Below are 14,236 nucleotides of genomic sequence, written 5' to 3'. Positions count from 1 at the left end.
GATTCTAACAGATGAATAATTCTTTAGACTTGTATAGAAGAAGGGCGTCTTCGACTTGGGACCAGTAAATGGACTTTTACACCAAGCATGATAACTTTAACTATAAAAAAAAAACTCTCTATATGACTATAAAAGTGGCAGACCACAAAACAGAAAGGTATTGTATGTTGGTGTGTATGCTAATCGTTCTAGTTATCATTCCTGGTGTGAAAGGATCCCTTAAAATAGCTGAGTGCCAAGCTACTTGCGTAGTTCCATTCACTGTGTTTTGGTGTTAAATTGTTTTATTTTCATTCTTTCATTGGTCATTGGGTTACTCCAGGGACAACATCCCTATAAATGAGCCCTGTGAGATTATTGTTGATAGGGGTAATGAAATAGGACATTGCTTCAAGCAATGCTTTTTTTCTTTAGCTTAGCCTGCACATGACAGGGGGGTCCAGATGTGAAATTTGTCCTGACAGGTCTGTTCTTCACTCCTTCCCCTCCAAACACACTCATTAGAGCCTCACAACCCAGTCATGGTGAGAAAACCACAAGAGGCAGAGTCAGTGAATCATTTCTGGTATGAATCCACATTATGAAACCCGCTCCTGTTACTACACGTTGCTCAGCACTGGGGTTGTGCAATGTGCTCTCGGCTGACTCACTCACGCTGATGATTCCCACAGCTCTCAGCACTAGATCTGTGCGTTTCAAATCATTAGCTGGGCGCTTTGTGTACACGCTTTAAAAGTGTTGTGTGCAGGATTGTATTAGTCAACAGATGGACGTTGTCCAGCCAAGGAACAGTTTTTCCAGTTGGAATACAGGTTCAAAAATAGTGCCAAACCCTCAGTGCGGCTTGTTTTTTGGAAACCAGTTCTCCAGCCTATCACGCTACGCCCGCCTTACGCACACACGCCGTGAAAGAGGAGACTTTGACAGGCCAGAAACATGCTGTTGTTACGACAAGCTGCATATGTTGAAAACATCCAGCAGCTCAAACACATGTTCTCCCTCTTGTCTCAGTGTCTCACAAACACACAAACGTCCTGCGCACCAGCTCCGCTTTGAATCACGTGGCTGTGGGTTGTTTCACAGTTGAGGATGACAGCGGGATCGAGACGTGGTTTTAGCACCGTGACTGTGAGGGAAGCTGGACATTCAGTGGGTCTGCAGTGGCTAGGTCTGTCCATGAAATCAAACCAAAATGAGGTCATTTAAGGCCACTGAGGTTTTATAGCTGTGAAATTACACTGAAAGTTACTGAACTGTTTTCTGTAACTGTAAGTTGGTTTTTGACAGATGCTTTTATTAAAGCACTGTGCCAGGAGTTCCCTGAAGCTGAACTTTTTAATGTCAAATATTTACTAAAATTACCCCCTGGGATTTAAAGTTAATATTTCAATACTTAAATGACACATTCACATATTCATGGTTATCTGATGTTGGTTAATGGACAAATCAAATGCTCAATGGTAGGGGTGGCACGGTTCACAAAACCCACGGTTTGGTTAATATCACAGTTTTAGGTCACGGTTTTCGGTTCTGTACGGTTCTTGTATTATTTTTTTTATTTTAATCTTTAACACTCCAGAAGTTTGTTTTGGCATATGAAATGTTGCTTGATTATCCACAATTTAGGATACATTATTAAAAAAAAGTATTATCATGTAATCATGCACAAACTGAATTGGACTTGACTTTAAGCACATTATTGAGACCATCTCTGAGGAAAGCTAGGGGAGATTTGATACAGCAATAGAGAAGACATTGATGACATGCTTTTCATTTATTTGGCAAAAACAGGACAATGTGTATCTCCACAGGAATTTATGTGCCTTTTTAGCACATAAAGATTGAACTTAAGAATTAACTTGCATGTCTACCAACACACTGGTGTGATATCTTCTCAGATGAACTGACAAATTAGAAGTGTTGCCGTTAGCATATTATATGCATTTTCCACAATGCTTGCACACAGTCTCAGTTCGATCTATTCTTTCATTCCCGTCTTCATAATAGGTAACATGAAATCCAAAATGTTCCCACACAACTGACCTGGCTATGGGGCCGTTCACATGAAGCCTCTTTTGCGCACTCAAGTTTGTTATTTCAAATGTTGACGCGTGGTATGCGCGCTCGTAATGGAAGCGACGCGGTGCGACACTCTCGTTTTTTCCAGGCGCGTCCGCGCCGCATCGAGATAAAAACATCTCAACTTTTCAAAATTCCGCAAGCTCACCGCAGGCCATGTGACATGAACCAACCAATCAGCTTCATCCTTTCCTTTAATAAAATTGAAAGCACAGCCAAGTTGGATGAACAGCGTATCATAGCTGGCGCATCCTCCAACTCCGGGCAGCCTTCCTTATCTCTCCCACTTGCCATTTCTACACGTGACGTAACCTGCAGCACTCCACTTTTACTGTCTCTATGTCTACACACACCTCTTATTTCACGCAAAAAGGACACTCACAAGGCTACATTGCGCATGCGTTGAACCGTTGAACTGTGCGACGCACACACGCACCGAACCGAGACAAGCGAACCGAACGGTTCGGTTGTTTTTCATGTACCGTGCCACCCCTACTCAATGGTTAATATGTTAATAGATAAAAAATGTAATTGCTTTTTAGTAAGTGTTTTTTGTAGCTAGACTTTCACTTTTCACTTTTTCACTGTTTTAGAAACCTTATTAAACAATTATTATGTTTTTATGATGTTTTAATTGAAAAAAAGAAAAAAAAAACACTGGATTATAAGGTTCTTGCATGTAAATGAAAAATGAACACAGTGCTGTTCTTCACTCTTAAACACGCAGTGCATCAGGCTAAACAGTTATTTAATTAAGTTGCAGGCTTTGATTTGATATCTCACACTAATCTCAATCACAATTGACCCTTCGGAAAGACCACGCCACACATCATATTCTCACTCAGTGAAAATTCATTCTGGAGCAAAGAGGACACTGGCAGTGCGCTGACAGACAAGACAGAGCAGGTTACTTTTTTTGAAAGTCTCACTTTTCAGATTTGTGTCTTCAAACAATAAATACAGTTTTGTGGCTCTTTAATGTCATGACAGATCGCTGTAGCACCTCAGTTCATTTCTTCCTCTTTACTAGTTATAGCACAAAATAAACATGAATGAACATCAGAAGGTATCTTATTTTAACTGCAGAAAGGTCAATACATATCATTTTTCAAGTTCAAATGCACCAGCGTTAATCTTGTCTCCTGTCTAGTTTGTTTGTAATGCAGATTTGGCATTTTGATTGGTCAGATCGCCTGCCAATCAAAATCCCAGCAACGGGTCAAATTATCTTAGCATTTGTATATTACAATTATCGCATAGTGTATATATATATCCATCTAAAATAGGGCTGTCACTAACGGTTATTCTGGTAATCGAGTAATCGGTCAATCATTCTGACGATTAATCGAGTAATCGGATAATTAAAATACTTTTTTTTGTAGTTATAATAATAGTGAACAATAGCCTTTAAAATGACTTAAAATGCATATATAATACAATAAGGCAATACTAATTAGTTCAAATGAAGTAAAAGCAAGTAATCGTATGGTTTTATTGAATAAAACTGTTAAAGTACATAATGTATTATCAACAATACAGCTAATGTACATTACACATTGCAACAAATTATTGCAGAGGACGCCAGCGGCCTGATGATTGTTTGTACACTTTATTGCGTGATCTAATCCTTGTTTAATATCGACAAAACAACATTTAATTCAAATGTCTACTTAATCTTTAATATTTGGCCATTTCTTTACAACACAAATGCTACAGCCACTGTATTACATATGTGGACATCAAAACGTGTAAACAAATAAGGGGTTTGAACTTTTATTTTGAAATCGAGATGAACAGTTAGCATATTGAGAAAGATACTGAATGATTTACCTTACAAATCTGATGAAATGGCACACACTGTGTTCCCAGATAATAAACCCAAACTCACAGCAATATGCGATGAAGTTTGAGATTCTCCACACATCTAAATGAAAACAGTTTGTGCGGAGCAGCATTTACTGTGAAACATGCATGTAAATAATTACAGTTTGCTGGTTACTCGACACAGGTGAAATTAACCTAAAATTTCAGTGTTGTAGCAACTTTATTTATTACAAAAAAACAATGTTACATGGGTCAAAAAGAATAAATAGAAAAAATAACTATTTATTATTATGATTTTTTTTTTTATAGTGGGGCTATTCATTTTTGTCAGGGCAAGTACAAATCTCAACCACTGGCTAATAGAAACAGAATTAGCGTTGGGCCTTGCATATAACTTCAAATTTAGATGCATACAGTATTAGGGCTGGACGATTAATCAAATTCAGAACCTCTAACCGACATAATTTTCCTCATTTTCAGCATCTTGCATGTGAGTTGCAAGTTTAACGTTGTGTCAAGTTACCAGAATTAAAAATGTTTACATAGAGTGCCACTCATCAATCTCAGTTCCAAAAAAGTGGACCAATCAGAAGATCACAGAGGCGGGGCAAACGTTGCAAGCTTTTGTTTACAGTAGCAAGTTGGCAATAGGCAGTGTTAGAATCTCTTTCATTTTCGATCTTGTTTTTGCACTAGAACCACTTGTCTAATAATACATCATGCAAATTGTCTGGTAAATATTGATTGTGCTTCAGTAGCAAACAAAGTCGAAACTGTATGGCAATTACAACATGGTGTACAAAGCTTGATCTGGCACAATACTTGCCCGGGGCGAATGCCGGATCTTGACGCTTCACTTATTAAAAGTTCAGTGCAGTGGGTAACTTTGATGTGAATCATGTTAAAGTCCTTAGTGTTCCATATCAACGCTGTTCCCACACCACATATATGCTTGCATGCCTTAATCACTATTAGGTTAAGATTGCTCACAGTGTAACCCCTTCTCTTTGCTCTTTCTGCAGGTGTACGTTGAGTTTGACGACCTGGAGTGGGATAAGCGTGAGTGGGTCAAGGTGTACGAAGACTTCCAGATCTTTCTGCTGGAACATCAGCTGGTTTGGGCCAAAAGGAAGGAGGGTGCCCAGCTGCAGGGAACAAAAGCCAAGCAGATCCAGTGGCCAGCTCTGGTGAGTCATTCCTCCCAAGATCTTTGAGTCGTTGTGCATCGAGCTGCAGCTGTGGAGTATTTGAAGTGGAACAATAGCTCTGCGAAGCAATACGACGGGATCCTTTATGTTGCCGGGATGATTTGGGGTTTGGATGTCTCTCAGATCAATGGCTCACGGCTGACAATAAGATCATTATTTGTTTAGAAGGCTTTCTAAAAGGCGGAAAATAACAGAGGGTTTGACGTCCCTTTAAAGAGACGGAAAGGCAGTGAGCAAGAGATTGTAAATGTTTCACAGCTCTGACTGTTTTGATTATGTAACGTGAGCAGCAGCACAGCGCCATCTGGGCCAGGCGCGCACGATAAAAGAGTTCAAAGTGAAATCCTAGTATGGCACACGGGACGGTTGTCATAGCGCCCACACATGCACAGGCCGTCGACCCAGCATGTGTCATGGTGCACTTATCCACACTGAGAACTCGTGAGCGGCCCGTAAGCCCCTTGCTGAGCAACCTGGAAGTTTTTCATATGCGTGACGTTTAGCCTTGTGTGATTTATTTTTTTCTCCTGATGTCTATTCTATTCCAATACTGTTCTTTGATTGGATTCTACTACAGTTAAGCTACAGAGTACACTAAGTTGTGTTATACTGTGAATATAGTGTAAGCTAAAGGGCATTGTTAGACAGCATGACTGTATTCGCAACATAGTTGAAGTGGTAACTTCATAATAGCAATATTAAAGACACATATTTTCCTTAAAACATTTTGTTTTGTAAATGTGTGAAACACATGCATTCTAGGGTTTCTAGCTGGCCTGTACATATGCTGTGCAGGGATATACACTACAAACATGTGGATTCATTTAGATTTTTTTATGTTTTTAAAAGACATGTCTTGTGCTAGCAAAGGCTGAATTTATTTGGTTAATAAAAACAGTAATATTTTATAAAATGGTTACAAATTAACAGGTCTGTTTTCTATTTGAATATATTTTAAAATATTTGACTCTGGACCACAAAACCATTCTTAAGTAACACTGGTATATTTGTAGCAATAGCCTAAAATATGTGTCCAAATTTGTCTTTTATGCCAAAAATCATTAGGATATTAAGTAAAGATCATATTCCATGAAGATATTTTGTAAATTTCTTACCATAAATATATTAGATATAATATGCATTGCTAAGAACTTCATTTGGACAACTTTAAAGGTGATTTTCTCAATATTTAGATTTTTTTTTTCACCCTTAGATTCCAGATTTTCAAATAGTTGTATCTCAACTAAATATTGTCCTATTCTAAACATACATCAATGTTAGCTTTATTTATTCAGCTTTTACAATATGTATAAATCCTAAATTAAAAAAATTGCCTCCTATAACTGTTTTTTTGGTCCAGGGTCACGTATAATCTGTTGTAATGGCAGAAAGCTGATTTTTTTTTAAGCAGTTATTACTCCAGTGTTTACTGGCACATGATCCTCCAGAAATTATTCGGATATGCCAATTTAGTATTCAAGAAATAATATTTTTTTATCAGTTTTCTAAACAGTTGTAGCTGCCTAATGTTTTTGTGAAAACTATGATAAACTACCAATACACTTGTATTTGAACAAAATGTGTAATTAAAAGATCAAAAGTGAGAGTAAAGGTATATGTATTATATTTATAATATTATATATTATTAACGAGAGCTTTCTGTTCTTCAGAGAATTCTGGCAAAATGTAAAGAAAAAAGATATGTTCAGAAAGTCTTGCCAACTTATGTTTTTACATTACACATCAAAATAGTTTTTTGACTTTTATTTTTATATGAAATTAAACTTGATTTTTAAGTCAGTTTAATGTAATTTAAGTTTAAATGGTTTGTGCAACCAAGTTTAAGACAGCAACTGAACTTTTTTTTTTTAAGTTGAAGTAGGTGGAAAGTTTTAGTATATCACAGTTTCGGGAAAAAATATTAAACAGCCAAAAAACATTGTTCAACATTGATAATAATAAAAAACTAAATTGAGCAATGACAATTATTGAGGAGCAAATCAGCATATCAGAATGATTTCTGAAGGATCATGTGAAACTAAAGACTGGAGTAATGATGCTGAAAATTAAGCCTTGCCATCATTGAAGTAAATTACATTTTAAAATGTACTGAAATATATTGAAAAACGGTAATTTGGTAAGACAGTAAATATGTGACAGGAAGCGAATTGTGAGAGAGAGGTAGGGATGAGATTTGGAAAAGTCCACAAGCCGGGATTCAAACTCGGGACACTTGTAGTGCAACGACGCTATATTTAAAATTGCAATATTGTTGATAATGAGATATGTAGTGTTTTTCTTTCATAAACAAAGTCTTATAATTCCAAACTTTGACTGGTACTGTAAACAGTGTCTTTGTAAACTAGCTCTTACCATATTGTTTAGCACGACTGGAACAGCATGTTTACTAATCTGCCTCCAGGAGTGTAATTATCTGTTGACTTTAGATAGGCTAGTCAAAATTTGTAATTCTACCTTTGTCTTCTGAGTGATTCAGATAATGATGATTAGGAAGATAATGGTGTAGTCAGTATACTGTGGTCAGGTCTGTTGACAATGCAATGCATGATGATCAGAAAAAAACATGCAGTGCCATAAAGGATAGAATTGTCCATGCTCTTTGTGTTGCTTTTTAAAACCAGGAACTATTTTTCATCGATCCTTCCTCTGTTCTTTACACTTTACACTCTTCTGACTCTGATGGGTTTTTACAGTTGTCAAACAGCTTAATAACAACCTAATTACTTCACTCAACGCCTGACCAAACAGCAATTTACCCACAAGCTTCGCGTGATTGTGTTGTTCTCTGGTCTTTGAAAGCTGTTATTTCGCCGTCGTCTTTCCCTCTTTCAAGTTTCCTGTGTCCCTCGCTCGCACACAATTGCCTTCACAGCTCCATTATTTATGGCTGCCATTGGAGGAGAGTTTACTGCCACCAGATCCCCTTACTCAGCACTGCTTCTCTCTCTTTCTGTTTTTGCAGCACACTTTGGCCTTTCTCTGTAAGTCTGCTGATATATGTTCTCCAGCCTGAGCTAGCTGATTGTTTTCTCCTGTGTTCAGATTGGAGCACGGGATCTTTTGAGTTTGACCTGAGCAGTGTTTCCAGCCCATTTTTGGATTGTGTAGTTATTCCCAGTTGAATGCAGCAACAAACATGCAGCGTAGTCCCATTTGTGGTTCTTCAGCCAAAAAGACTCAAATCATTTTGAATCGGTTATTTTGAACGACCGGTTGTCTGTTTGAGATGAGTTCACATTGCGACAGATGTGGTGCAGCTTTTTTGCAACTGTCAATCTTCCTGCCTGATTATCTGCGATGACTGTGGATCTTCGTTCTTCCACAACCACAGCTCCGTCATGCATTTACGACATCCTGTAAATCTCTTTTGTCCAGTGCTTTATTTTACGCATGCAGCCAACTCTCTGATGACTTAATTGTGTTTAGCCCTGCTTGACCCATAGCCTCGAGGGTGATCTTTTACTGCTGATAATCGCCACAGACCGCTGCCCCGCTGTCTTGTTTATTGAAAGCTGTCTGCGTCTTTGTGTTCAAGGGATGAAATCACTCCGCAGAAGGAACAATGCTGTGGATTATAATCTTCAAACACGATTATTTTCATCAGCCCACATGAGTGACTTTAATAAACGGTTTGGCTGCAATGTTTTGGCTTGATTATTATGATGTGAAAAGAGTGTGGTAGAGGCCTCAGAAGAAAAAAACCTTTCTTCCCCTTTTGTTTTCTGCTATTGCACAGTAAAACTGAGTAATAGCTGGAGTAAAGCTGAGTTCTTCCGATAATCTTAACTGTAAACTGATTAAAAAACAAAGGTTTGGTAGCTCAGATGGTGAAATGGATGTTCTATAACACACTTGTTGTTATTTTTAGTCTTTTTGTGAACAGCTGTTGAGCTGATAACACATAGTGTTTGGTTTAGTGTTTCTCATGTGGCACAGTAACAGATCAGCAAACACCCAGAGAATGTACACCATGTGCTCACTATAGTATAATCTTTACTGCTTTTTCTTTTAGTATGTGTTAATATTTGTATTTCAGCTTTTGATTTGAATAAGACTATGAATGAGCACACGTTCTCTGTAGTGATTGATCATGTCATTCAAGATATTCATGTCTTTCTTTCTTCAGTCGAAAAAAAATTGAGGTTTTTGAGGAAAACATTCCAGGATTTTTCTCCTTATAGTGGACTTCAATAGGTGCTATTGGGTTGAAGGTCCAAATTGCAGTTTCAAAGCAGCTTCAAAGGGCTCTACACAATCCCAGCCGAGGAACAAGAGTCTTATCTAGCGAAACGATAGGTCGTTTTACTAAAAAAAGTAAAAATGTATGTATTTAACCAAAAATGCTCGTTTTGCACTAGCTTGACTTAATGTAGGGCTGTGCAATATATCGAACGATATTGTGAGGCGCGTTTAGTCAATGAAGCCGGTGCTTTGATTAGTAGTAAATCTCCATCACGTGCGTTCCGCTCAGGTTCCGCTGGAGCGGCAATTGATACACAGAGACGTAAATCTCTGACAAGCTACGCCATATCGAGCTTAATATCGCATTCGATATTTAGCGCGATATGGCGTAGCTTGTCAGAGATTTACGTCTCTGTGTATCAATTGCCGCTCCAGCGGAACCTGAGCGGAACGCACGTGATGGAGATTTACTACTAATCAAAGCACCGGCTTCATTGACTAAACGCGCCTCACAATATCGTTCGATATATTGCACAGCCCTAACTTAATGTGTTACATAGTCACATTGTAAAGGTCACGCATGACATAGGTAGAAGTACCGACCCAGTGTTTACAAAGCCAACTAGCAAAGAAAGTCGGACGCCCTTTACAAAAAAGGTAAAACAACATTTTGTGGTAGTTGGAGGAAAAAATGGGATGATACTCCTTTTTGAACTGGAGTACAAAGATGAAGAATTAACCACACATGACCTTTCCAACATGACTACGTAATGCTTGAAGAATAAGCATTTGTGGTTTAAAAAGTATATAAATTTGTATTTTTTTAGAATATGACAGATTATTTTGCTTTATAGGACCCTTATGTGTTTATTATAGCTTCAAAATGCTGAAATCTCTTTCCAGGGGAAATCCTTCCATCCAAAATCCTGTGGGCAACACGGCTATAAATTAATCTTGCTGTCCAAAACAACGTTTTCTGTTTGTCTACACTCTTAAAAAATGCTGGGTTAAAAACAACCCAACTTGGGTTATTTGGCAACCCAGCGCTGTGTAAATATTGAACAGAGCACATGCTAGGTTATTTTGATCCAGCTGTTTTACCCAACATGCTGGGTTGTTTTATTTAAGTCAACTATTGTTTCAAAATGACTATATTTCTGGCTTAAAATGGGCTGGAAATTAAAAATCACACACAGAATTACAGAGGCAACAGCAATAATCAGAAGATGAAGTTTTATTATTAAGCAAGAACACCCATGGACAAAAATATAAGACATTGAATTTATTTGGATGAATACCACATAGTTTACAATATTGCATACATTAAAACTGCTTTAACAAGCATTTTAGAAATAAAAAATGGAACATTTAAAAGTAGCATTTTAATTTAAATGCTTTCAACCATTCTCTGTAATAACTTTTCAACGATATAGTGCTGATTTGCATGCTGGTGTGTCTGCGAAATCTAAGACGATGATGGGCTGATATGTTTGACGCATCTGACTGACATCTCGTTCTTGTATGTTGTGTTGGGTAAAATAATATAATTTACAGCACAGTAAAGACTTAATAAATGAATGAAATCTGTACAAACCTTTATTTTGCTGAAGAAGTGCACCAAATCGGCGGCTCTGTGAACTGCTCACTCAGCAGCTGGGTTGTTTCGTGGGAGACGGCTCAACTCGGCGGTTGGGAAGAAAAAAATAACCCATTATTTATTAAGCCATTAAAAATGACCCACCAGCTTAGTTACAAAAAACCTACCCAGCACCTGCACTCTTAAAAATAAAGGTGCTTCTCGATGCCATAGAAGAACCTTGTTTGTCTAAATGGTTCCATGAAGAACCTTAAACATCTGAAGAACCTTTCTCTTTCACAAAAGGTTCTTTGTGGCGAAAGAAGGTTCTTCAGATTATAAAAAGGTAAGAAAGAAATGTTCCTTCAAAGAACCTTTGACTGAATAGTTATTTGTGGAACCAAAAATGGTTCTTCTATGGCATTGCTTGAAGAACCTTTTAAAGCACCTTTATTTTTAAAAGTGGGTAAAAAAGATGAAACAACCCAATTAAATGACCCAGCAGGCTGAACCCAGCATTTGGGTTAAAAAAAAAAAAATTCCCAGAATTTTTTAGAGTGTACTTCCTGTCTGTATATATGTGGTGCTGCTAGTTAAAGATGCTTTGCTTCTTGTGACCTTTGCTTCTGGTTGCTTTCTGACACACTATAAAAATAAGCCTGAGGGGAAAATACTCTCTCTCTTGCTCTAGTATCGTATGTCTGTCTGTCTGTGTCATATGACGTTTTCGGGACACTGAGTTTGCCAGCCCTGTCAGATTGTATATTGCCAGTGCGGAGGGCAAAGTGTCATCCATGTGTCTTTTTGTGCTGAGAAGAGGTACGGACTCGTGGTACATTGAGACGGAGCAGTACACTGATGATCTTTCACTGCCAGCAGCACAGCTGGCTGCTTAATGGCAGCAATCATAGACAGCAGCGTATACAGGGATGGCCTGGGGCGGCTCTATCCTGCCTGTGCTGAAAGGACTGTCTCTGTGAGTAATGAAGCCCGGCTGATGGGTGGGTGTGGGACATGACTTCACCAAAACCCCCCTCTGCATATTTGGCTTTGATTTGCATCGGTACTCGCTTGCGATTCGGGTTTATTAGCCGGCTCCTACACCAAAAGAACTCTAGAGTCATGGGAAAATGTGTCTGTCAACCTATACGGTTTAAACTATGAAGACGTTTGATTGTCGTTGTCCTTTTTGTTTTCTTTTCTTCACGCTGCAGTCATAATTGCATGCAGTGTTAGCAGTAATACACTGGGTTCCCACACTTAAGGAAAAGAAGTGCTAATAGCAACATGCAGTATAAACCATGAAGCTTGTGTTTGCATACGTATGCCATACGTGTGTCAGTCATGTGGAACTTCCCTCAAAAATGTTGTGACCTCTGAAAATTTTAGATATGTCTGAACGTAGCACTTTAAACAGGACTAACAGCAATATTCTGCTTTGTGAATTGTGTATTTTTTTATTGTGTTTGGTTAAAAGCAATCATTTGTGTAGGTTTGTGCCATTCCTTTCACAAATAGGTTCTCTGATATGTTCAGTGCTTTTTAAAAGTGGACTTGGCAATATTTAAAGTCCCATATCTCACTAAGGCTGCATGTATTTGACCAGAAATACAGTAAAAGTAGAACCGTATGAAAGCCATTTTATTTTCCCCCAAATTCCAGTTAATTTTTTTCCAAATTCAGACTTGTAATTTTTGTGGATTCCGTTTTTTTCTGTTTACATTTTTCTAGACTCTGTTTTAATGGTTAAATAAAATAAAATAAAAGTAAAAATCATTTATAATTAATTGAAATCATAAAACACACACACTTATACAGCAATTTATTATAAGTTTAACTAAAAGTACATTTTTAATTATTTTATTTTATATGTTTATTTTATTTTATTATTTATTTATTTATTTAAAAAATATATATTTATGAGATTTATACTCTAAAAAACAAAGCTTTCCATTGATGTATGGCTTCTTAGGATAGGGCTATCTGAGGAAATCCGAGGGTGCAAAAAAATCAAAATACTGCAAAAATTGCCTTTAAAGTTGTCCAAATTAAGTTCTTAGCAATGCATATTACTAAACAAAAATTACATTTTAATATATTTATGGTATAAAATGTACAAAATATCTTTGAGGAACATGATCTTTACTTAACATCCTAAGAAAAATTGATAATTTTGACCCATCCAATGTATTTTTGGCTATTTTGGCTACAAATATACCCATGCTACTTAAGTCTGGTTTTGTGGTCCAAGGTCACATATATAAAAAAAATCTATTGTATTCTATGTATTTATTTATTTAGAAATTTTGTGTTGTGTATTTACATTTTTCTAGTAAATATTCTATTAAAAATAATGCTTTAATAATAATTTTAGTATTAGTAGTGCTATCATTACATTAACACTGTTACACTGAACTTTTATTTTGACAGGTTGCTGTCAAGACCTTTAAGCTCTTGCTTATGTTTATTTGGCATCATATGGCTTCATTTTCTAGAAAAAACTGCATTTTAATAGAATTTAATGCATGACACCCAGCTATTACTAGGAAAAAAAAGATATTTTATTATAAACTTATTTTAGCACATGAAAATACAGTGACTGATAATTTTTATTACATCCATTTAAAATGTCAGCAGGGTGAAATCTAAACTTCTGGCCTGTCTCAGGCAAAAAAACAAAACTTATTGCTGAGCTCTGTACAGTGACCCTTCACTTAGACTCCCATTTAAAAAGAACAACACACACACACAAAAAAAAAACCTGTCTGTCGCCCGAAGGCCTGTTTCCTGTCATAATACTACTGTTTCTGTCTTTGTCGTCTTTCTTGTGATGCCAGAGGAAGCACCCCCGCATCAGCAGCAGCTGTGTGGCAGGAAGTGAGACCTCTGTGGCTTACCTGTGTGTTATCTCTGCTCTCATGTGTGTGCATGTGTGCCGTATAATGTGTCATTCTGAGGGCACGTTGCGTAACGCTCTCGTCTTTTTATCAGACCTGCTGGTAGCGACTGCAGGAAGGATATTAATGAGAGGATTCAGTGCGTGGGGCTCAGGCCGGCATCTTCACAGTGGGAGGTGCAGTTTTGCGGTGGGTCTCTAAAACATCTTCTCCCATTAGGGTTTATTTATAGAGCGACTTCCGTTTACACAAACCAGACTTGCTTGAAGCCTTTCAGACAGTTCATCCAGCGGTAGTCTATGCGGCTGTTCATACAGGACATGTTTTTGTGTTTTAGCTAGACGGAGCATGACTGAATGCAGCGGGGACTACAAAAAGTGTTTTTAGAAGTTAAACAAATTTCATTTGCGAGGATATAAACAGTCAAGCAGTTGAGATTTGCTATAGTA

General features: G+C 37.5%; 1 protein-coding gene across 1 annotated transcript in view; it reads left to right on the top strand.

Moving 5' to 3' along the window:
- Positions 1–14,236, top strand: part of jmjd1cb (jumonji domain containing 1Cb) — a 177,696-nt gene that overhangs the window by 77,606 nt on the left and 85,854 nt on the right. The window contains exon 2 of the mRNA XM_073828556.1: positions 4,926–5,090. Coding sequence (XP_073684657.1) covers positions 4,926–5,090 — 165 coding nt within the window. The remainder of the gene's footprint in view (positions 1–4,925; positions 5,091–14,236) is intronic.

Source organism: Garra rufa, chromosome 22, assembly GCF_049309525.1.
Source record: "Garra rufa chromosome 22, GarRuf1.0, whole genome shotgun sequence".
Taxonomy (NCBI): domain Eukaryota; kingdom Metazoa; phylum Chordata; class Actinopteri; order Cypriniformes; family Cyprinidae; genus Garra; species Garra rufa.
Note: the sequence above shows the minus strand (reverse complement) of the source record. Positions and strands in the feature narration are given on the sequence as shown.